The sequence below is a fragment of the Lagopus leucura genome, unplaced genomic scaffold, assembly GCF_019238085.1.
Source record: "Lagopus leucura isolate 7727_CA_CO unplaced genomic scaffold, USGS_WTPT01 Super-Scaffold_100021, whole genome shotgun sequence".
Lineage (NCBI taxonomy): Eukaryota > Metazoa > Chordata > Aves > Galliformes > Phasianidae > Lagopus > Lagopus leucura.
In genome coordinates, this window is record NW_024962274.1 from 257240 (window position 1) to 277378 (window position 20139).

Sequence of the window (20139 nt, forward strand, 5' to 3'; positions counted from 1 at the left end):
GCGGGCGGGGCGGCGCGGCCCGGGTCGGGGAGCGGGCGCGTTTGGGTCCGCTGCGGGCCTGGTGCAGCCGGGCCGGGTTAGGTTAGGGGCCATGGCGAGCTCGGAGCGCAGCGCGCTGCTCACCTACCGCCTGTGCGGCGGCTCCGGCGAAGACGAGCGGGGTCGGGAACGTGGCCGGGCCGCCGCCGCCGCCACCCCTCGCAAGCTGCCCACGTTCCTGGGCGTCGTGGTGCCCACGCTGCTTTCTATGTTCAGCGTCGTCCTCTTCCTGCGCCTCGGTGAGTATCTCCTGGACTCCCCGGTCCCGGGTCCTCCTTGGGCATCCCCTCTCTGCAGCCTCAGTGCCCACCCCGAGCTCCCCCTGCTGCGGACCCTTTGCTCCCCCTGGTCTGGGTCCCAGTGCTGCCCTGTGCTCCCCACTTAGCTCCCTATGTCTTCCCGGTGCCCTCCCATGAGCATCCCAGTCTGGAATCTCAGTGCTCTCCACCAGGCCTCCTGTTTAGGGGCTCCCAGCACCTTCTGCATCCTGCAACCCCAAGCTGAAGTTCCTGTACTCCATCCAGGTCTCTCCCAGTCTGGAGTCCCAGTGCTTTATGCTCCTCAACCACACACCCCTTCAGTCTCAGGGCTCCAGTGGTACCCTCAGGGCAGGAACCCAGCACCCCTAATCTGAAGGCCCCTGTCCCTGGGACAGGATCCTCTGCCCCCCCAAATCCCTTCTGTAAGTCAGATCCCAATGCCTTTGTGTCCCCACACGCCACAGTACCGAGATCCCACTGCTCTGAGCATCCCTCAGTGCTGCACCCCAGTGCCCTCTGTGTTCTCTATGGTGTTCCCAGGGCTGCACCCATCCGTCATGCCCCAGAATTGGACCTCTCTCCCACACTGTTGAGAAGACACACATTGGCTCCCAGTGTGATCCCAGTTTGAGCTATAACCCTGGTGCTGGGCAGTATGAAGGACCTTGGAGGGGCATGCAGGCTGGGCCCAACCAGGGGCAGGCAGCAGCCCTTTGGAGGTACCCCGGTGTTGGGATGCCCTGGTCCATCTCAGGCAGAGGCCCAAACAGGAACAGGGAAGGCTTTTCTTCTTTTGCTTTCTGACGGTGGAAAGCCTTGGGCGGGAGTTGGCTGTTTGCCAGGGGGCCTGGAGGGGGCCCTGAGCCACTTCCTGCGGCTATGGGATATCCCAGCTGCGAGATGGGAGGCACAGCCCCATCCCTCATCCTTTCCCACCCCACAAGCTTTGCCCTCTAAGGCACTTCCAGCCCCACACTGAGCCCAGACCCTCACAGGAGTGGTGTTACCTATGGGAAGGGCATAGGGGAAGTTGGGGTTGGTGGGAGGGGAGCTGCCGGGAAGAGGAACTCCCACTTCGGGGGGGTCCAGGCAGCTGCCCTCCCCCTTTCCTGCACGAATCAAACATACCTCTGTGTCTCCATGACCTGGAGACCCCCAGCCCCTCCTGGCTGCACCCACTTTGTTCTCTTGTCGCCTCTTATCTCTACCCCCAGCTTTTAACACTGGAATGGAGGGAGAAAACCCAGGAGGGCTCCCTGCTGCTCCCCCCACTTCCCCAAGCCCTCCCCTTGGCATCTCTGTGGCCAATCTCGTGGCTGAGATAGGGCATCTCCCACTGCTGCTGTGGGCAACCCCTTCCTGCCCACAGTCCCTCTCACTGTCTGCAGCCTAACCGTGCCTTGGGCAGGGACTTGCGGGAGTCCAAGTGTCCCACTGAACCCCCAGGGGCTGCTGGAGCTGGGCTTGGTGCCTGGCTGACAGGGACACCCTCCCTGGGCTGCTTTTGCTTCCCGGTTTGCAGTGGGCCACCCTGCTGTCTCCTCCCTCCCTGTTTGTTTGCTCTCTGGGTGTGTGGCTCTGTGGACACAGCAGGAGGATGCCCTGAGGCTGGGGGCAGTGACTGGGCTGGCATGCATGGGGATAGGGCAGCTCTGTGGGGTTGTTCATGACCAGTTAACTGTAGGTTGACCTTGACAGGGTTTGTGGTGGGCCATGCTGGCTTATACCAAGCTCTGGCCATGTTTGCGGTGGCCTACTTCATCATTGGCATGACGGTGCTGTCGGTGTGTGCCATTGCCACCAACGGTGCACTGGATGCTGGAGGAGCCTATTGTATCCTTTGCTGTGTGCAGGAAATCCTGGGGGGTGCTCAGTGGCACCTGGGTGCCACAATGGGGCCATGGGTGTGATGGGCATTAGTTTGGGTTGCTGACACATTCCCTTGACTCCACCAAGACATGATCAGTCGTGCCCTGGGCCCGGAGTTTGGGGGCAGCATTGGGATCATGTTTTTCCTGGCCAACGTGTGTGGCAGTGCCCTCTACGTGCTGGGGCTGGTGGAGGCGGTGGTGGACAGCTTTGGGATCCCGCCAGGTAAGTTACCCCACAGCAGGGGATGTCGGGCATCCCTTCCCCAAGCAGCCCTAGCACTGTGCCTAGCACTGTGCCTGGCATGGCTTGGCCAACCCCTGGTGCCTGCACTGAGCCCTACTGATCCCTGTGTGTCTCTGCCCAGGGCAGAAAGTGGGTTCAGGCATCCACGTCCTCCCCCAGAGCTATTGGTATGAGTTGCTCTACGGCACCATCCTGCTGGCCCTGTGTCTCGTCGTGTGCCTGGTGGGTGCCTCCATCTATGCCAAAGCCACCTTCCTCATCTTCCTCATCGTGGCGGGTGTGCTGGGCACCATCCTTGTCAGCTTCTTCGCCACGCGGCCCCTCGGTGTGCCCATCCGCATGCCGCACCTCAACAGCTCGGAGACTGAGAACGGCAGCTTCACTGGCTTCTCGCTTGCCACTCTGCGAGAAAACCTGGGCGGTGAGGACACTGAGGGCTTCCCATGGTCCCCATCATGGTCTTATACCTGCTGGGATGGGGAGGGGTGGCACCTTCCTCTGCATCAGCATGGGCTCAATGGAGGGTATGGGGGGCTCGTGGGCTCGTGGGGTGGTTTGTCCCATAGTGGTCCTCCTTTGGGGACAGGGGTGTTAAGGAGAGGGCACATGGCAGATCTGTGCCACCCCAAGCAGGCCGTCACAGCCTGTGCCTCTGTGTCCTGCAGGTGGGTATGGAGTGGACTACACCACGGGGCAGATGATGAGTTTCAGCACTGTTTTCGCAGTGATGTTCAATGGCTGCACCGGCATCATGGCAGGCTCCAACATGTCAGGTAGGGAGCAGGGTGGCACTGGGATGGAGCTGGATGGTGCAGGGAGTGCTGCACCTACAGGCTGGTTACACTGCTGCTCTGCCTGCAGGGGACCTGAAGCGCCCGAGCTACTCCATCCCGCGGGGCACCATCTCTGCTGTGCTCTTCACCTACCTCGTCTACAACCTGCTGGCTTTCCTCATGTGTGCCACCTGCAACAGGTACAGCCACCGTTCCTTTCTGGAGTTATTGGTGTTGACCTGAGCCAAGGTGAGTGCTACCGTGTGTGTGTCCCTCTCCAGGACCCTCCTGCAGAAAGATTACGGCTTCCTGCGTGACATCAGTATCTTCCCACCTCTGGTGACGGTGGGTATCTATGCTGCCACGCTCTCTGCAGCCATGAGCAACCTCATCGGGGCATCCCGCATCCTCTATGCTCTGGCACGGGATGATCTCTTTGGTGAGTGCCTGGAGTGTGCTGGCATCAGCCTGAACCCAAATGGTGCCAGGGCTGTTCCCACAAAATGAACTCCTCTTGTGGTTGGGGTGATGATGCTTTGTGAATCTGTGTGGACTTGGGGTGTTGAGGCTCCTTTTCTGTTCTGCTCAGCAATACCCACTCCAACCTGGGGTTGGCAGTGCCCCTGCAGATGATGTGGGGTCTATAGAGCATACCGTAGTTCTGCCAGGTTAGGGACGTGCCTGCACACCAGTCTGCCTGTAGGGATGCCAACACTTGAGTCCCCCCTGTGCCCTGGCACTTGCGCCAACCCCAGCACTCAGGATGGAGGCAGGGCTCATTGCCAAACTAGTTGGTGGCCTTTGGGCTGCCTCCTGCCTTGTGCCTGTCCAACCTGCCTGTTCTGCCTGCAGGCCGGGCACTGGCGCTTGCCAAGAAGACATCTGCAAGCGGGAACCCCATCATGGCTGTCATCCTCTCCTGGCTGGTGGTGCAGGTGAGTTTGCTGGTGATGCTCCTGTCCCTGTCACTGGGCTTTGTGCCCGTGTTGTGTGTCCCTTTATGGGACTTCCCTGATTTGTTTACTTGCTGTGACTTGTGTGCTCTGCCTGCAGCTGGTGCTCTTCTCTGGGAAGCTCAACACCATTGCAGGGGTTGTCACTACCTTCTTTCTTTTGGTTTATGCCACTGTCAACCTGGCCTGCCTGGCACTGGAGTGGGCATCGGCCCCCAACTTCAGGTATCTGCTGCCTGCTCTGGGATGGACTGTCCACCCACTTGTCTGTCCATCTATCTGCCATCTGTCCATCCTGTGACCACCTTGAGCATTAGGAGGGCAGAGACCACTCAGGAAGCAGAAGGGGACAATCCCCTCGCCCTGGCACTGTGCTACTGAGCGGGCACAGATAAATGCAGCACCATTGGGTCCCCTCTCTGTAGGCTTTCCAGAGGTAATTTATAGGCTGTGCCGCCCGGCATCCCCCGGGCAGCTTGCCAAGCAGTGATGGAGCCCACTTTCCATTAGCGCTAATTAAACTAACAAGGAAAGGGGGAGGATGGGGGATCCTGTCTAAGGGGGAAGGAGAAGATCTTCCAGGAAGGACAGTGTGTGACAGGCAGCTGCGGCGTGGGGCGGTGGGTGTGGGGCTGCCCTAAGCTGGGGGGAGCAAGGCAGGGTGGTTGTGGGACCTGGGTTGGGTACAGCCACCCCCCAGCTCAGCCCACGTTCCCCCTCCCTGTGTCTGAGGATGTGGGGCACAGACGGGCATGGACTGGTGCCTGTGGGGAGGCTGTGGAACTGGGTGGCAAAGGATCCCTTGCTCATCTCACGCTTCAGTGCTCTCCCCCCCTCCCCGTTGAGGTCTCCCATCAAGCGCAGCGGAAAAGGATTTTAATTACCTTTCAGCAAAAACAACAATTAGAGAAAATAACAGCATCTCGCGTTCCCGCCTCCGCCTCCCTGTGCTGGGATGAGTGGGTGCTGTATTCGTTTGTTAGTGCTGCTGTGTGCCCCCCAGCTCTGCCCACCCTCAGGCCATCCCTGCTGCTTCAGGTCATCCCTGTTTGCCAGGGGCAGGCAGTGTAGGTCTGCCCAGTACCCTGTGTGGTGCCATCTCCCCTCCATTTGTGAAGTATATGCCTTACAACAGAGGAGTGCCCTGTCCCCCTCTGTGCCACTACTCTCTGTGTCACCAAATCTGTCACAGGGGGAGATAGTTGTCTGGAGTGGCTTTTCCTGGGTGCCATTTCCAGGCTGTCCTTCCCTCAAGCCTTGAAAGGGGCTGATGGGGATGGAAATTGCCATTTCTATGCTCAGCCCTGATGTAGGCTGTGGTTGTCCCCAGCGTAATTAGTTCACGATCCCCTTGACAGCCTGGTGCATAACTGTTGCCTCTCACTGGGGGTTTTCCTGGGTCAGCTGAGCACAGCTGAGTGCCACGGACTATATGGTGTCACTGATAAGGACAGAGGTAATGCCAGCTTGCCTGTGCCTGATGTGGGTTGCCCATAGCCAGTCTACATGACTGACGTGAAGCGAGTGGCACAAAATCACAGGCCAAGCTTCATTTGGGCTGACCCCCCTGCTGCAAGGAGTCCATAAGCCACACTGGCTAATTTAGATGTCCCTTTCTTCCTGCTCCAGGCCCACCTTTCGCTACTTTACCTGGCATACGTGCCTGCTGGGCATTGCCGGCTGCTGCGTCATGATGTTCCTCATCAGCCCCGTGTCAGCCTCTGCAAGCCTGGGCTTCCTCCTCATCCTCCTCCTTGCCCTCCACTACCTCTCACCCAGCAGCACCTGGGGCTATATCAGCCAGGCTCTCATATTCCACCAGGTGAGTCCTGTTCTTCTCACCCATTGTGGGCTGGAAAGCTGATGTCCCTGGGGCTGGCATCCCTGTAGCAGTCCTGTCCCAGCTGCATGTCCTCAGGGCTGGCATCCCTGTGGGATGGCACATTGAAGGAATCCTTAGCTGCCTCCTTCCCTGCCCCCAGGTGCGGAAGTACCTGCTGATGCTGGATGTGCGGAAGGACCACGTCAAGTTCTGGCGCCCGCAGATGCTGCTGATGGTGCAGAACCCGCGGGGCAGCGCCCGCCTCATTGATTTTGTCAACGACCTCAAAAAGAGTGGCCTTTATGTCCTGGGCCACGTGGAGCTACAAGACTTGGGTGAGGATCTGCCCTGTCCCAGCACTGGTGGCCTCTGTCCCTTTCTGTGATGCTGTGGCCCTCAGCATTGCTCCTTGGCTGGGGTGACACCACCTCCCAGCTGGGCATGTTGGATCCAGGGAGGGAGATAACAGCATTTTGGACATATCCACAGCTTGGCGTAATGTAAGGGGTGTAGGTGACTTCTCTGTCCCATAATTTGTGTGCACACATGTATCCTACTCACGTCTTTGCACATCTACATGGAGCTCCTGCATGTTGCTACAGGCACGCAACCATGGCATGTGCCACCCCAACTCCACTGGTCTTATGCACACCCAGCAAGTGTGGGCATTTTGTGCACTCGGCACAGCCTTGCACACCTGTGTTCCTGTGTCCATCCACATGGTTCAGATGTGTTTCCACGTTCATTTGCACATGTGCTCCTTCACACACGTGCTCACCCTGCCATGGCCATCCCCACCCCCAGCGGATGCATGGGCTCTGCTCCCCCCCTCCCCGCTCCTGTCACTGTTGCCGTGGTGACTAATGGCCTGAAATTGGGGAGGGGGATGGGGCTAAGTATTTTTTATATATTTATGTATAATTTCATATCTCTGGATGGAAGCACCTGCTTATGCCTTCCTTATGCTCATGTGTGCTGAGGTGATGGGGCTGCTCAGGGGGAAGATGGTGCTAGGAGTGCTCAGTGCCGTGCTGGGGAGCTGTGAAGACATCAGAGAGACCCCCAGCACGGGGAACCCCGTGACTCATGCTGTCCTTGTCCTCCCACCCAGACACACTGCCCTCAGACCCACTGCAGCCCCAGCAGGACTCGTGGCTGAGCTTGGTGGACAAGCTCAATGTCAAGGCCTTCATCAGCCTCACCCTTGCGCCCTCGGTGCGGCATGGCGTCCGGCAGCTCCTCTTCACCTCTGGCCTTGGTGAGTGTCACTGGGCTGGGCACTGATGGGAGTCCACCCTGCCTTCTCTGCAGAGTGAGCGGTGCTGAGGGCTGTGGAGACACTCCCCCAAAGCCAGGTTGGAGCTTGGAGGCACCTTTGTGCGTGCAGTGCAAAAGCCAAGCTGGGACTTGCAGACATAGGTGGGTGATGTCCACACCAGGTGTTTTTAACACACTTGGCAATGCCAAAGTTAGGTTGGGTCATAGAGGTATCTAGGCTGGGTCATACTGAAGGGTTTGGAGGCACTTGGATGGGCAATACCAAAGCCAAACTGAGTCTTGGAGGCATCTAGGATGGGTCATGCTGCGGGGTTTGAAGGCACCTGGATGGGCAGTACCAAAGTAACTGCTGTGGGCTATGGTGGGTCTTCGTGGTACCTGGATGAGCAATGTCAAAGCCTAGCTGGGGCTTGGGGCTACCTGAGTGGCCGGTAGGGTCCTATCCTTCGCTCCTACCCCACACCTTTGTGGTCTTTCCTCAGGTGGCATGCGCCCCAACACGCTGGTGCTGGGCTTCTATGATGACGCGGCACCGCAGGACAGCCTGGCCCAGCACCCTGCCTTCACCAGCACCCGTGAGGAGCTGCCCTTGGGCTTCCCCCCGCTGCGGGCTGCCGCCGCCCCCAAGCTGCTGTCTCCACGCGAGTATGTCGGCATCGTGGCTGACGCCCTGAAGATGCTCCGCAACGTCCTGCTGGTCCGACACCTGGAGAGCCTGGACAAGGTGTGGGAGCTGCGCCGGGCCGCCAGCCCTCCGCCTTCCATCCACGTTTGGCCCGTCAACCTGCTGCGGCCCGACAGCGCCCGCTACGCCGACACGTGCAGCCTCTTCCTGCTGCAGATGGCCTGCGTGCTCAACATGGCGCGGGCCTGGCGCCGGGCCCGCCTGCGCCTCTTCCTGTGCGTTGAGGCGGGCGCCATGCCCCACGCGCAGGAGGACAAGCTGCGCCAGCTCCTCAAGGACCTGCGCATCCAGGCCCAGATCCAGCTGGTGCCGTGGGATGGGGTGGTCCGCCTGCACTGGCAGGCTCCACGGGGACCCCCGGGCGGCCCGGCACCCACTGAGGAGGAAGAGGCGGCGGTGAACTTCCCCCCCAACACCACCCAAGTGTCGGATGAATACGTCTGTGCCGCCAACAAGATGGTGCTGGAGCAGGGCCCGGCGCCTGCTGTCCGCTTCCTCTATCTGCCACGGCCCCCGGCTGACACGGGGCTGTACCCGCTGTACCTGCGGCAGCTGGAGCTGCTCACCCGCGACCTTGGCCCTACTGTGCTGGTGCACGGGGTGAGCGCTGTCACCAGCACCCAGCTGTAGGATTGTCCCCATGTCCCCAACCCTCCTGCAGTCAGTGCCTTACAGCCCCAGGCTGGGTACGGCTTGGGGGGAGCTGGCCCCGGCCGTGATTTCCATTTGCAGGCCTTGTTCTAGGGGCTGTGCTGGAAGGAGAGTAGGGGGTTTTGGTTTTGGGGGGGAGGCACAGCATTTAAAGCTGCCCTGGCGGGATCCGGGCACTTAATGCATTCACTGTGCCTTTTCTCTGGGGTCCTCAGGACAGTCCCGTTTTGCTACTGGGAGCCCTTTGCCTGCAGCCCTCTCCCCCGTGCTCTCCTCCACAGGCTCCTCCGGGCACCCAGCCAGCAGTGGGGATTGATTAAAGGCAGCCTCGACCTTGGTGCCCCAGCTCCCTGCCATCCTCCGTGCCTTTCATTAGGGAAAATTAAGTGGGAAGGGGGTGGGGGATGGGAGCCCGTGCGGCTGAGTTCCCTGCTTCAGGCTGGGGAAGGAGGAGGCAGCCCTTAGTGGATGTGTGACCCTGTGGGGTGAGGGTCCTGCTGCCCCCAGAGAGGGGGAAATGAAGGGTTGCCCGGGTGGGGCATTGTAGCCCCATGCCTATAGGGAGCAGTGGCAGAGTGGCATTGCCCTGACACCCAGCTCCCCATGATCCTCCCCCTTCCATCCCCTTACCCAACTGTATTGACTCGGGGAGGGCAGGAAATTGCCTGGGTGATGGCGATAAATCTATTGGGTGCCTGGCAGGTGGGCTGCGTGCCTGGATGCTGCTTGATGAATTGCTTCCTATTAGCCCCAATGGGTGTGGAGGCTGCTTAGGGCCAGGGGCTGGGGGGGGGGGGGGGGGGAGAGGTGATGGGGTCAGACTGCCTCCCACTCCCATCGCCACCAAGGTGCTATTAGGCAACTGTGCTCAGCCAGAGGGCTGGATAGCTGGGTGCTCTATGAGGAGATAGAGGGGAGCAGTCTTGCTCCCCACTTCTTGCAGGGAGGTTGTGCCTCCCCCCCCTCCCTCCCAGAAGGACTTAGGGCTGGCTCTGCTGCTGTGGGTGGGAGGTTGGTCCCTCAGCGTGGGCACCACACGGCTCCGTCTGCCCACTGCATTTATTTACAGTCAGGAGCTGGCATAGGGCAGCCGGGCACCAGCGGGACCCGGCAGCCTATAATGTTAATTATCACCACATAATTAAAAGCCCATAAAAAAGCCTCACACTTCATTAAATTAAAGCTTCGCCGTGCCACGCCACCGGGCTCTGGCAGAGTTAACCTTGGCCATGCCAGGCCCTGGCACCAGGGAGGTGGGGACCCCCAGTGGGCTTTGTATTAGGGTGCAGCGTTTGGGGTTTATGCCTTATCCACATAACACCGTTCATCACATGTGGGACGGTGCACACGTGCTGGGAGCGTGCACCCCTATATCCAGCATGACACGTGAGCGCATCGCACGGCCACGTGTGACCCTGCACACCTTGCACATGCACCAGGACGTGGCCGGGGTGCTGATGCAGTCCCACACGCACACTCCAAGACGTGCACACACACGCACAGCTTGCTGCAAAGCCAGCACAGCGCCCACTCAATGCACACCTACACAAACAGCATCCTTTCCTCCCTCCTCATGCACGCACCCTCTGCACCCCCACAGCTGCCCGTGCCCATATTCGTGGTGCCCAGGGCTGTTCCCAGTCCCAGCGCCCTCTGTCCCTGCTCTTGGCACCTCCAGCCCTTGGCTTACCCTGGGTGCTCCTCAGGTGCTGAATGGGCCAGTGGGATGGTGCCAAGCATTGGGGTGGGGGGCACCCAGCAGCACTGGGGCAAGGGTTGGGGTGAAAGCACCCATCCGTGCCTCAGTTTCTCCAATAGCTGGGCTGTGCTGAGTGAGGGGGGTGCACAGAGGGACCCTTATCAGGACCCTCCCCCCCAGAGCACAATGGGAGCCTTGTCTGCAGCTATGGGAGGGCTAGGTGTGACGTTAAAGGCATGTGCATTGGTGTGCACGTAGATGTGTGAGCACACACATGGGCTGTGCACACGCGTGTGCACGGTGCTGGCGCTGGATGGGGCCGTGGCTGCGGGGTGCCCGCGGGGGTGGGCAGGCAATGGGGCCTCGGCTATTTCTTGGAAATTTCGCAGCATTCATTTCAGAGCAAATAAAAGCTGTCATTGCCGGAGAAATGATACTGATCGGGGTCTGAAAAGACAGCAAATTACCCGCCTGAAAATGCACCGCTGGAAAAAAAAATGCATATTAAACACACAAAAAGGCACTTTGCCATCAGCCGCGCTTCCCCCGCCGCTCCAGAATAACCACACTTTACATAATTCTCCCTCTCCACCTCCGAATTAATTTCACAAACAGAGGCAGAGGCAACCCTGTAACAATAGCGGAGGGGGGGACGCAGGGATGGGGCTGCGGGGCTTTGTTCAACCTGGGAGGTGTGGGATAATAGGGCCCAGGGCTGGGCCTGGAGGGAACGGAAGGGTCTGGGGGAGGGAAATAGGTTTTTGGGATGGAGGGGTTTGGGTAACTAGTGTTGGGTAGATGTGCTCAGCTCTGGGGTGAGGGTCCACTGAGTTCCTCCACTCAGAACTGGGATGGGGGTCACTTGGGATAGGTATGTTGGGCAGTGCTCGCCCCGAGGGCCACATGCTTCCTATGGGGGGCAAACCCTCATGCTGCTATCACTTGTGAGAGCCTGGCACCACTGTCAGGGTGCAACGACCCAGCTGACGGAGACCCCCAGCAGCCACCCCCCCTTGTCACTCTCCCACCCAAAGGGCTCAACACCCACCTGGCCTGACACAGCCAAACAATCCCCTTCCTAAGACCTCTCAAGGATCTTTCTGCGCCAGTCATGAGGGCACACGCTCACACCCAGCTGGGAGCGAATGGCGTTTTGGGGTCCCAGCGGCAGCAGGCAATGTTTTCAGCCATGTGGGCCCTGAGGGACGGGCGGAGGGGAGGGTGAGCGATGGAGGTTGGCACTGTGCTGCTTTGCATTTTCAATGACAGACCCATGCCGGGTGCTCGGGAGAGTGGAAAAATCTTATTTGTCACCTGCTGGCGGTGCGCAGGGGCTCCCGCGCCGCAGCTAATCTCAGGGAAAATGAGGATGCTGGCGGGGTGGCCCGTGGGGCTGGTGGGGAGGGGGAGTCAGAGCTGGGGGCTGCAGGACCCCCAGTCCCACCAGGTTGGGCCAAATCAGGGTGCATGGCACAGGGCCACTGCTTAAGGCTGGGGTGGGTGTGTGGGCTGTGGGCACCCCATGCCCGTCACCAGCCAATGCAACCCCTTTTCCCTCCAGCCCTGCTTTAGGAGCAGCCTATTGCTCTGCAGCACCAGCTCCACAGGTTGGCACTGCCCACGGTTTTTTTTGCTGGAGCATCACACTTTGCAGCAGGGATGGGTGCTGCCGGAGCCCCAGGATCTATCCACATGCAGTGCCCATCCCATGGTTGCTGTACCCCATTCTCTGGAGCTGCCACCCCCCAGGGGACGCCGCAGTGCTCTGCGGCCGGCTCAGATTTATCCATTCTTTTATATCCACACGCCTTTAATTTTTACGGCCCTGTTGGAGCAATACCCACGGCTGTTAATAACATCGCCCCCCCTTTTCCTGCATGCATCTGTCATGCTCCCACCAAGGTGCCAAGCGGGTCTGGGACCCTTCATCCTCCCCTGGTGAACAGCAGGGCTGGGCATCCCCTGCCCACCTACGGGTCTGGGTGCCGGATTCAGATGCTGCTGTGCCCTGTTGGGATTGGTGATGCCCAGTTGGAAGCATCTGATGGGGTTCATGGAGCATGGTGTGAGGCCAAGAAAAGCGTCACTGTGTCACCGAGAGGTGGTGTGAGTGTGCATGAGTGTGTCCCATGGCTGAGCCACCAGTCCCCATGCCAAACAGTGTTCCCATGCCGCACGGCACAGCACAGCACCTACCCCAGCACTAGAAGACCCAATGCTCACCCAAAGCACCCAGAACTGAGTGGGATGGGGGTATCATGGTACCCAGGAGGATGTTTGAGTGGGGCTGGGGGTCTGCAGCTGCTGTTTGGGCCATGCAATGGATGGGCCATAAATCTCTCTGCTGCCCCCCCCCCCCAGTGGCAGAGCAGCTCACGATATTTATGTTGGGGATTTATCTGCAATGCAGTTTAATATTCCTGGACCTTTGCGTGTGTGCGTGTGCGTGTGTATGAGTGAGCATATCCCCCCTCCCTGTGCTACCCCTATGCCCACTCTCTCTCACCTGGAGCCTCCCAGGCTCCATCTGTTGCCCATCCCATTGCATCCCCCCTGGGAAGACCGGACGGGCACCCGGGGGTGATCAGGCACCGCATGGGGGGGGGAGGGGGGTCCGACAGTCGCGATGTGCCTAAGGGCAGTGCCCACCCTATGTGCCAGACTGTCGGATGTGGCACAGGCGTCCCCACACAGCGGTGCCAGCCTTGGTGGCACTGCCAACCCTACGCCAGTCCCCCGGGGGTGGGGGTCCGGGCATCCCCCCGCCCTCCCCTTGCCCTGCCTCCCCGCCGCCGGGGATGAGGTAAGGCAGGCGGGTGGCACAGGGCTGCTCTATTTGCATAATAATCTCGTTAATGGAGCCTGGCCTGCGGGAGAGCCGGGCTGGAGACGCCACCCCCTCCCCGCCCCGCTGCCTCCCTCCCTCCGGCCCCGCAGCTCCGTTCAGCTCGGCACGGGGCGCGCAGCCGGACGAGCACCGCCGGACCGACCCGACAGCAGCGCCGGGGCAGCCTGCAGACATCTCCCGGCACGGCGGTGAGCACCTCCCAGGCACCCCCGGGCACCCCCCGAGCATCCCGGGCAGCACCTCAAGAGCATCCCCAGCAGCATCCCCTGAGCACAGCCCGGAGCAGCCACCGAGTGCCGCGGTGAGCAAGAGGGACGCGCCCCCGAGCACCCCCGGATATCCCGGCGAGCATCTCCCGAGCAGCCCCGAGCACCCTCCCGCAACCTACCGGTGAGCATCCCCCGAATATGCCGGGGAGCATTTCCCGAGCATCCCTCGAGCATCCCTTGAGCACCGCGGAGAGCACCTCCCGAGCATCCTGGGCAGCATCCCCGAAGCATCCTGAGCAGCATTCACTGGGCACTCCCGAGCATCCCATGAGCAGCCCCCGAGCATTTGGTTGAGCATCTCTCCAGTATGCCGGGGACCATCCCAGGGTCCATTCATTCCTTGCAGCCCTTCCAGCCCACCTCCCCCCCCCCAATTCTGTGCTCACCGCTCACCCCACAAACTTTCCGGTGGCAGCAGCAGCCACACAACCTTTCCCCAGCACAGGGCTGTGATGCCCAGGCACAACTTCACCTAAGTTGCTGAGAGGGAGCAGAGGCAGTGGGGCTTTGGGGGTGCTGAGGGGGTCCTGCTGCAGCAATATGGTCCACACCCCCACTGAGCAGCCCTTTGTCTCAAGCATGTCCTGCCCACACCTGCAAATCTGGTGTCAGTGTGCACTGAGCAAGGACTGGGGTCTCCTTTTGAAGTCCTCCCCACCCTCTATCCCTCTTCTCCCCATGAGCAGAGCCCCCCCATCTCCAGAACAGAGACCACGGGACACCGGGTGGCGGAGAGGGATTTTTGGGGGTTGTGGGGGATGCAGGGACCCCTCCAGACAGGAGCTAACTTTGCACACACGCAGTGTGCTGCATGCAACACAATCGGGCACAACGCACTGCAACGCAGAGCGCCGTGACCCACCCCAACCCAATGCAACACGGCACGACGCAACACGACGCAGTGCAAGGCTATGGAACCCGGTGTGCAACCACCCAACCCAACCCTGTGCTGTGTCCTCCTCCCCCAAAATCTCCCCAGAGCACTTCTTACCCTTCTGCAACCCCGCCTGGAGTGGCTGGCAGCCCTCTAACCCCCTCAATCCATGGTGTGTGGTGTGATGCTGAGCTCTCTGGATCACCGGATTTGCACTTGAAGTGCTGCCTCCAGATGGGTGGGATGGAGCTGAGCCATGGGCTGGGTGCAGGTGGAACCTTGCCAGAGCACTAGATAAGGACAAAGGGGGCGGAGGGGACAGCAGCAGGGTTGGGATGCCTCTGAGCTCCTGGCATTATGGTCACCAATGCCATGAGCATGTTGCACCGCTGGGGACAATGACATGGGAGATGATGACAGCAAGAAACATCCCCCGTCTTGCTTCCCCCTACACCAATCCTTTGCCTTTTCCAGGAGCATCTCACCTACCTGGACATCTCCAGCATGAACTGGGATCCATGAGCGCCCCTTGCAGCCCCCAACATGGAGAAGACATACTCACTGACTGCCCACTACGACGAATTCCAGGAGGTGAAGTACGTGAGCCGCTATCAGAGCGGCACGCTGCCCAATGGCTTTGCTCTCCAGTTGGGTGCTGGGGCCAAGAAGCGCAGTGGCGGTGGGGGGCTGCCGCGCTGGAGCCGCAGGGAGATCTGCCTGCTCTCAGGGCTGGTGTTTGCTGCCGGGCTCTGTATCATCTTGACATGCATGCTGGTGCTCAAGTACCTGGCGGCTGAAGGGGACAGCTACTGCCTGGAGGGCTGCCAGGAGAAGAAGGCTTTCCTACGGGCGTCACGCTTCCTTAGTGCCAACATGGACGCCACCATCGACCCCTGCCAGGATTTCTATTCCTTTGCCTGTGGAGGATGGCTGCGTCGGCACGGCATCCCTGAGGACAAACTGGTGTACGGCACCATTGGGGCCATCGCCGAGCAGAATGAGGCCAAGCTGCGGGCACTGCTGAGCCGCCCGGTGCGCCGCCGTGCCGCCACATCAGCCGAGAGGAAGGTGAAGGAGTTCTTCCGCTCGTGCCTCAATCGGGCTGAGATTGACCGCCTGGGGCCGCGGCCCATGTTAGAGGTGATTGGGGAGTGTGGTGGATGGGATGCATCGCCGGGTAGTGGAGACCTCAATGAGCTGCTCTACAAGACGCAGGGGGTCTACAGTGCCGCTGTGCTGTTCTCGCTCACTGTCAGCCTGGACGACAGGAACACCTCCCGCTACGTCATCCGGGTGAGGACACCTTCTCATCTTCATCCCAGGGGCACTGCTGTGACAGCAGCCCCATTCCTGCCACCCACGTCCCTCACCCTAGGGTGCTATCAGGGCATGGGTGGGTTCTGTCCAAGTGGCCAAGCCCCAGACATCTTCAGTGGGCGCAGCTGGGACATGGCAGTGGCATGGTGGGGACATCACGGTGGGCATGATGATGACATGGTTGTGGGGCACAGCAATGGAACGAACAGTGGTTTGGCATGTGGGAACATAAGGGTGGACACCAAGGGGGCATGGTGGGGATGATGATGGCATGGTAGGGATGGAGATGGCATGGTGGAGTTGGAGATGGCATGCTGGGGATGGAGATGGCATGGTGAGGATGGGGACGGCATGGTGGAGACAAGATGATGAGCATGGCAGTGGTAGTGGTGGGCATGAAGTCTCTCTGATCCCCTTGCCTGGTGGTGCTGCGGATGAGGGATGTGACTGTGTAGGCGTGTGTGTGACTGTGTGTGAGGCAGGGGACGGGAAGGAGAGTGGCTGTGCTGAAGGAGTGTGTGTGTACACTAGAGGGAGCGTGTGTCACAAGAAAAGGCTTTGGGTCTGTGTGATGGGGAAGATGCAGGCGTGCGATGCGTTCGGTTGTGCAGCATTGCCCATCCCTGTGCTCCCCATGGGGCATCCTGCACAAAGGAGTGAGGACACTATTGGGGGGGTCAGGGAGTGCCCTGCCACCAGCGAAGCTCCCCACTCACCCTGGAGATCTGCTTACCCCCTGCCCCCATCTCTCCACAGATTGACCAGGATGGGCTGACACTGCCTGAGCGCACCCTGTACCTGGGGCAGGATGAGGAGAGTGAGAAGGTGAGGAGTGAGGGACAAAGGGGGAGAGGGGGCAGCACGGGTGGCACACACATCCCTTCCATTGGCACAGATCCTGGCTGCTTACCGTGTCTTCATGGAGAGGCTGCTCACACTCCTGGGGGCTGAGCACGTGGAGCAAAAGGCGCAGGAAATCCTCCAGCTGGAGCAGCATCTCGCCAATGTGAGTGGGGGTCCTGGGTTTGGGGTGCCCCTGCCCTGCCCTTGAGGACTCCATCCCCTTGGACATCTGGCACTTTAAGGCCTTGGAGACCTTCATGTCTTGTCTATGGGACTCACAGGGGCTCCAGCCTCACCATGTTGGAAACTCCCAGTTTCGCTCTAGGGGAGCTCCATTCCCCATCCTTGGGAACCCACTCAAGGCCCTTAAGTACCCCATACCCATATCTTAGGGAACCTCAGTCTCAACCTTCAGGGACCTCCATGCCCAGTCCTTGGGTGCCCCAGCTCCTTGCTGGCCCCATGCCCTTAACTTGGGGAACACAAATTGCAGCTTTGAGGGAACTTGTGTCAGCCCTTGGGACTCCCATTGGGCAGCGAGACATGGTGGATATGGGCCCACAGCCCTTCTTGCCCCAGAGCTGTGCCTATCCCTATGCCAATTCACCTGGATGGGAAGTGGGGAGGTGACAACTGTATCCACCCATGCAGATCACGGTGTCTGAGTACGACGATGCGCGGAGGGACATCAGCAGCATGTACCACAAAGTCACTCTGGGCGAGTTGCAGCGCATCACCCCCACGGTGCGTTCCCCCCCACCAGCACCCTGCTACCCACATATCCTGCCTGCCCTGTGCCCCTGCTTGTCCCTGTCCTCTTGCTCCATCACTCTCCTTGCTGCCACTCCCATGTCCCCTGGTGAGAAGAGCCCTGTGCTGCAATGCCCTTATGTCCCTAGAAATATTCTGCACTGCTCCCCCAAATCAATGCACTCTGGATGGTGATGAGCGCATCCTGCACTTCCCTGGGTGCTGGGTGCAGTGTCAGGACCAGACTTGGTCCCATGGGAAGGGGTGGTGAAGGCTGAAAGCCCAGTGACACGAATGGGGTCCCCAACCTGATGTGCTCTTTGCTGCCAGCTCAAGTGGAAGCGCTTGCTGGACCGCATCTTCCATGACAACTTCTCAGAGGATGAAGAGGTGGTGCTGCTGGCCACGGACTACATGCACAAGGTGTCTGACCTCATTCGTGTGACACCCAGCAGGTGAGGGGGTGATAAGGCACAGTGGGGTGGGCACAAGGGGAGCTGTGGATGGACCCTCAAAACCTTGGTGGAGGGCGGCATCATGAGTCCCCACCAGAACTTCCCCATCGTGGTTGCCAACAAAGCCATCACCCTGCACCATGCTGTGAACACTGCCAGGATATCAACAGAGCCATCTCATCCATGGGTACCATGGGACATGGGTACACCATGCTGGGATGTCCCCTCTCTGGTACATGCCCAAAAAGGACCTGATCCCACCCCATTTCCTCAGGATCCTTCACAACTACATGCTGTGGCGCATTGTGGTGGTGCTGAGTGAGCACCTCTCCACTCCTTTCCGTGATGCCATCCATGAGCTCTCCAAAGAGATGGAGGGCAATGAGAAGCAGCTGGAGCTGGGCAAGGTTTGCCTGAGCCAAGCCAACAAGCACTTTGGCATGGCCCTAGGTGCTCTCTTTGTTGAGGAGTACTTCTCAAGTGCCAGCAAGGCCAAGGTAGGTGCCCTCCTGTCCCTTCGTCAAGGTGCCATCCTGCAAATGGGTGGTTGGAACATTGTCCCACCACCTGTGGTGACCCACTGTAGGTGCAGCAGCTGGTGGAGGACATCAAATACATCCTGGACCAGCGCCTGGATGAGCTGGATTGGATGGACGAGGAGACACGGAGAGCTGCCAGGGCCAAGGTGGCAATCCCCAGCATGTTCCCCTGTCTTTGTCCCCATGGGGAGATGTTGGACAGGGGCCCTGACCCCTCCGCCTGCATTGCCCACAGCTCCAGTACATGATGGTGATGATTGGGTACCCCGACTTCTTGCTGAAGCCAGAAGCCATCGACAAGGAGTACGAGGCAAGGGGCACACAGGGGCACCCAGTGTGGGAGATGGGCCCTACATCTGGCTAGTTTGAGGTGCAGGCAGACCAGGATGGGAAGATACTACCTCAATACAACTCCCGGTAGATCACTTGCATGACCACAGCCACATAGGTGCAGCCTTTCCCCACATTGCACACCATTCTTGGCAGGACTGAAGATGTCCCTACCCCTGATCACCTAGGAACTCCAGGGAGGTGATGGGGACACAGTAGCACTTGTACCCCATCCAGCGCAACACCACAACTCTACATTTTCTGTCCTCAAGGCTCATAGGGGTGGGAGGACACCTTAGCTCTGTTCCCCACAGAACACAGAACACAGGGCTGGACTTTGGGGCTGGAGTCCCCTCTGATATGGCCATGTCCCCCACAGTTTGAGGTGGATGAAAAGACCTACTTCAAGAACATCCTCAACAGCATCGCCTTCAGCATCAGGCTCTCAGTGAAGAAGATCCGTCAGGAGGTGGACAAGTCTGCGTGGGTATCACTCTATCTGGGAGAGGGGCCATGAGACATCCCAGCTGTGCGAGGGGGTGGCATTTCCCTGTCCCTCCATGTCCCCACAGCCTCCATCTCTCCTTGCAGGTGGCTCCTGCCCCCCCAGGCCCTCAATGCCTACTACCTGCCCAACAAGAACCAGATGGGTGAGGCATCACCCAGCATTGGATGGGGGCACAATGTGGGGTCCCCTGGCACCAGGGGATGCTGCGGGGTAAGAAAGGGTTGTCCCCACCCTGCAATGTTGTCCTCTGTTCCCAGTGTTCCCTGCTGGCATCCTGCAACCAACCCTCTATGATCCTGAGTTCCCGCAGTGAGTGTGGGGCTGGGGAGGGGGCCAGGGCAGGGCTCTGGGTGGGGGCAGCTCCGGGGGTGACCACTGCTCCCTTTGACAGGTCGCTGAACTATGGTGGGATCGGCACTATTATCGGGCATGAGCTGACCCATGGCTACGATGATTGGGGTGAGAGACCTCCACCCTGCTGGGGTAGGGGAGGGGGTCCCGGGGCCACCCAGCTCCCTCAGCATGACAAGTAGTGGTGCCTGCAGGGGGACAGTATGACCGACATGGGAACCTGGTGCATTGGTGGACAGAGACGTCCTACAGCAAGTTCCTAAAGAAGGCGCAGTGCATTGTCAACCTCTATGACAACTTCACTGTCTACAACCAGCGGGTGAGACCTCACCACAGCGATGTTCAGGGACCCCACCACTTAGCACACCTCCGCTGAGAACACCCTCAGAGCCCTGAGGGGGAAACTGAGGCACTGCCTTCATGCCATCATAGGGAGAGGGGACACCTCTGCTCAACCCATGTTGCCCCTCTCTTGGCAGGTGAATGGCAAACACACGCTGGGGGAGAACATCGCTGACATGGGGGGACTCAAGCTCGCCTACTATGTGAGTGTCCCCCAGCCTGGGGAGTCACAGCCCTGGCAGGGTCACAGCACTCCTGCTTTCTGGGGGTTCTGTGGCAAAGTTTGGCACTTCTTATTCTCCAGGCTTACCAGAAGTGGGTGCGGGAGCATGGCCCCGAGCACCCCCTGCACCACCTGAAGTACACCCACGACCAGCTATTCTTCATCGCCTTTGCCCAGGTGAGGTGGTGTCTGTAGCTATGAGCAGCTCCTGGGCT

At 59.7% G+C, this 20139-nt stretch overlaps 2 protein-coding genes across 3 annotated transcripts in view; both read left to right on the plus strand.

The window, feature by feature from the left end:
• Positions 1-33: 33 nt before the first annotated feature.
• SLC12A9 (solute carrier family 12 member 9) lies at positions 34-10700 on the plus strand. Its single transcript, XM_042878094.1, has 13 exons — positions 34-278; positions 1998-2132; positions 2256-2393; positions 2536-2835; positions 3080-3187; positions 3276-3387; positions 3469-3626; positions 4040-4122; positions 4241-4365; positions 5770-5962; positions 6123-6297; positions 7074-7220; positions 7723-10700. Exons 1-13 carry the CDS (start codon positions 92-94, stop codon positions 8553-8555), a joined length of 2694 nt encoding a protein of 897 aa, XP_042734028.1. The 5' UTR covers positions 34-91; the 3' UTR covers positions 8556-10700.
• Positions 10701-13310: 2610 nt separating this feature from the next.
• The window catches only part of ECEL1 (endothelin converting enzyme like 1), a 7864-nt gene continuing 1035 nt past the window's right edge, over positions 13311-20139 (plus strand). Inside the window, exons 1-17 of one of the 2 annotated variants that reach the window (XM_042878109.1) lie at positions 13311-13513; positions 14741-14862; positions 15167-15559; positions 16340-16408; positions 16479-16589; positions 17078-17170; positions 17507-17631; positions 17906-18128; positions 18218-18316; positions 18406-18480; positions 18880-18983; positions 19092-19150; positions 19266-19317; positions 19400-19467; positions 19554-19678; positions 19839-19904; positions 20006-20101. In XM_042878109.1, coding sequence (XP_042734043.1) covers positions 14785-14862; positions 15167-15559; positions 16340-16408; positions 16479-16589; positions 17078-17170; positions 17507-17631; positions 17906-18128; positions 18218-18316; positions 18406-18480; positions 18880-18983; positions 19092-19150; positions 19266-19317; positions 19400-19467; positions 19554-19678; positions 19839-19904; positions 20006-20101 — 1836 coding nt within the window. In that variant the 5' untranslated portion in view covers positions 13311-13513; positions 14741-14784. Of the gene's footprint in view, positions 13514-14740; positions 15560-16339; positions 16409-16478; positions 16590-17077; positions 17171-17506; positions 17632-17905; positions 18129-18217; positions 18317-18405; positions 18481-18879; positions 18984-19091; positions 19151-19265; positions 19318-19399; positions 19468-19553; positions 19679-19838; positions 19905-20005; positions 20102-20139 lie in introns of both variants that reach the window. The other variant, XM_042878108.1, reaches the window with a different exon arrangement.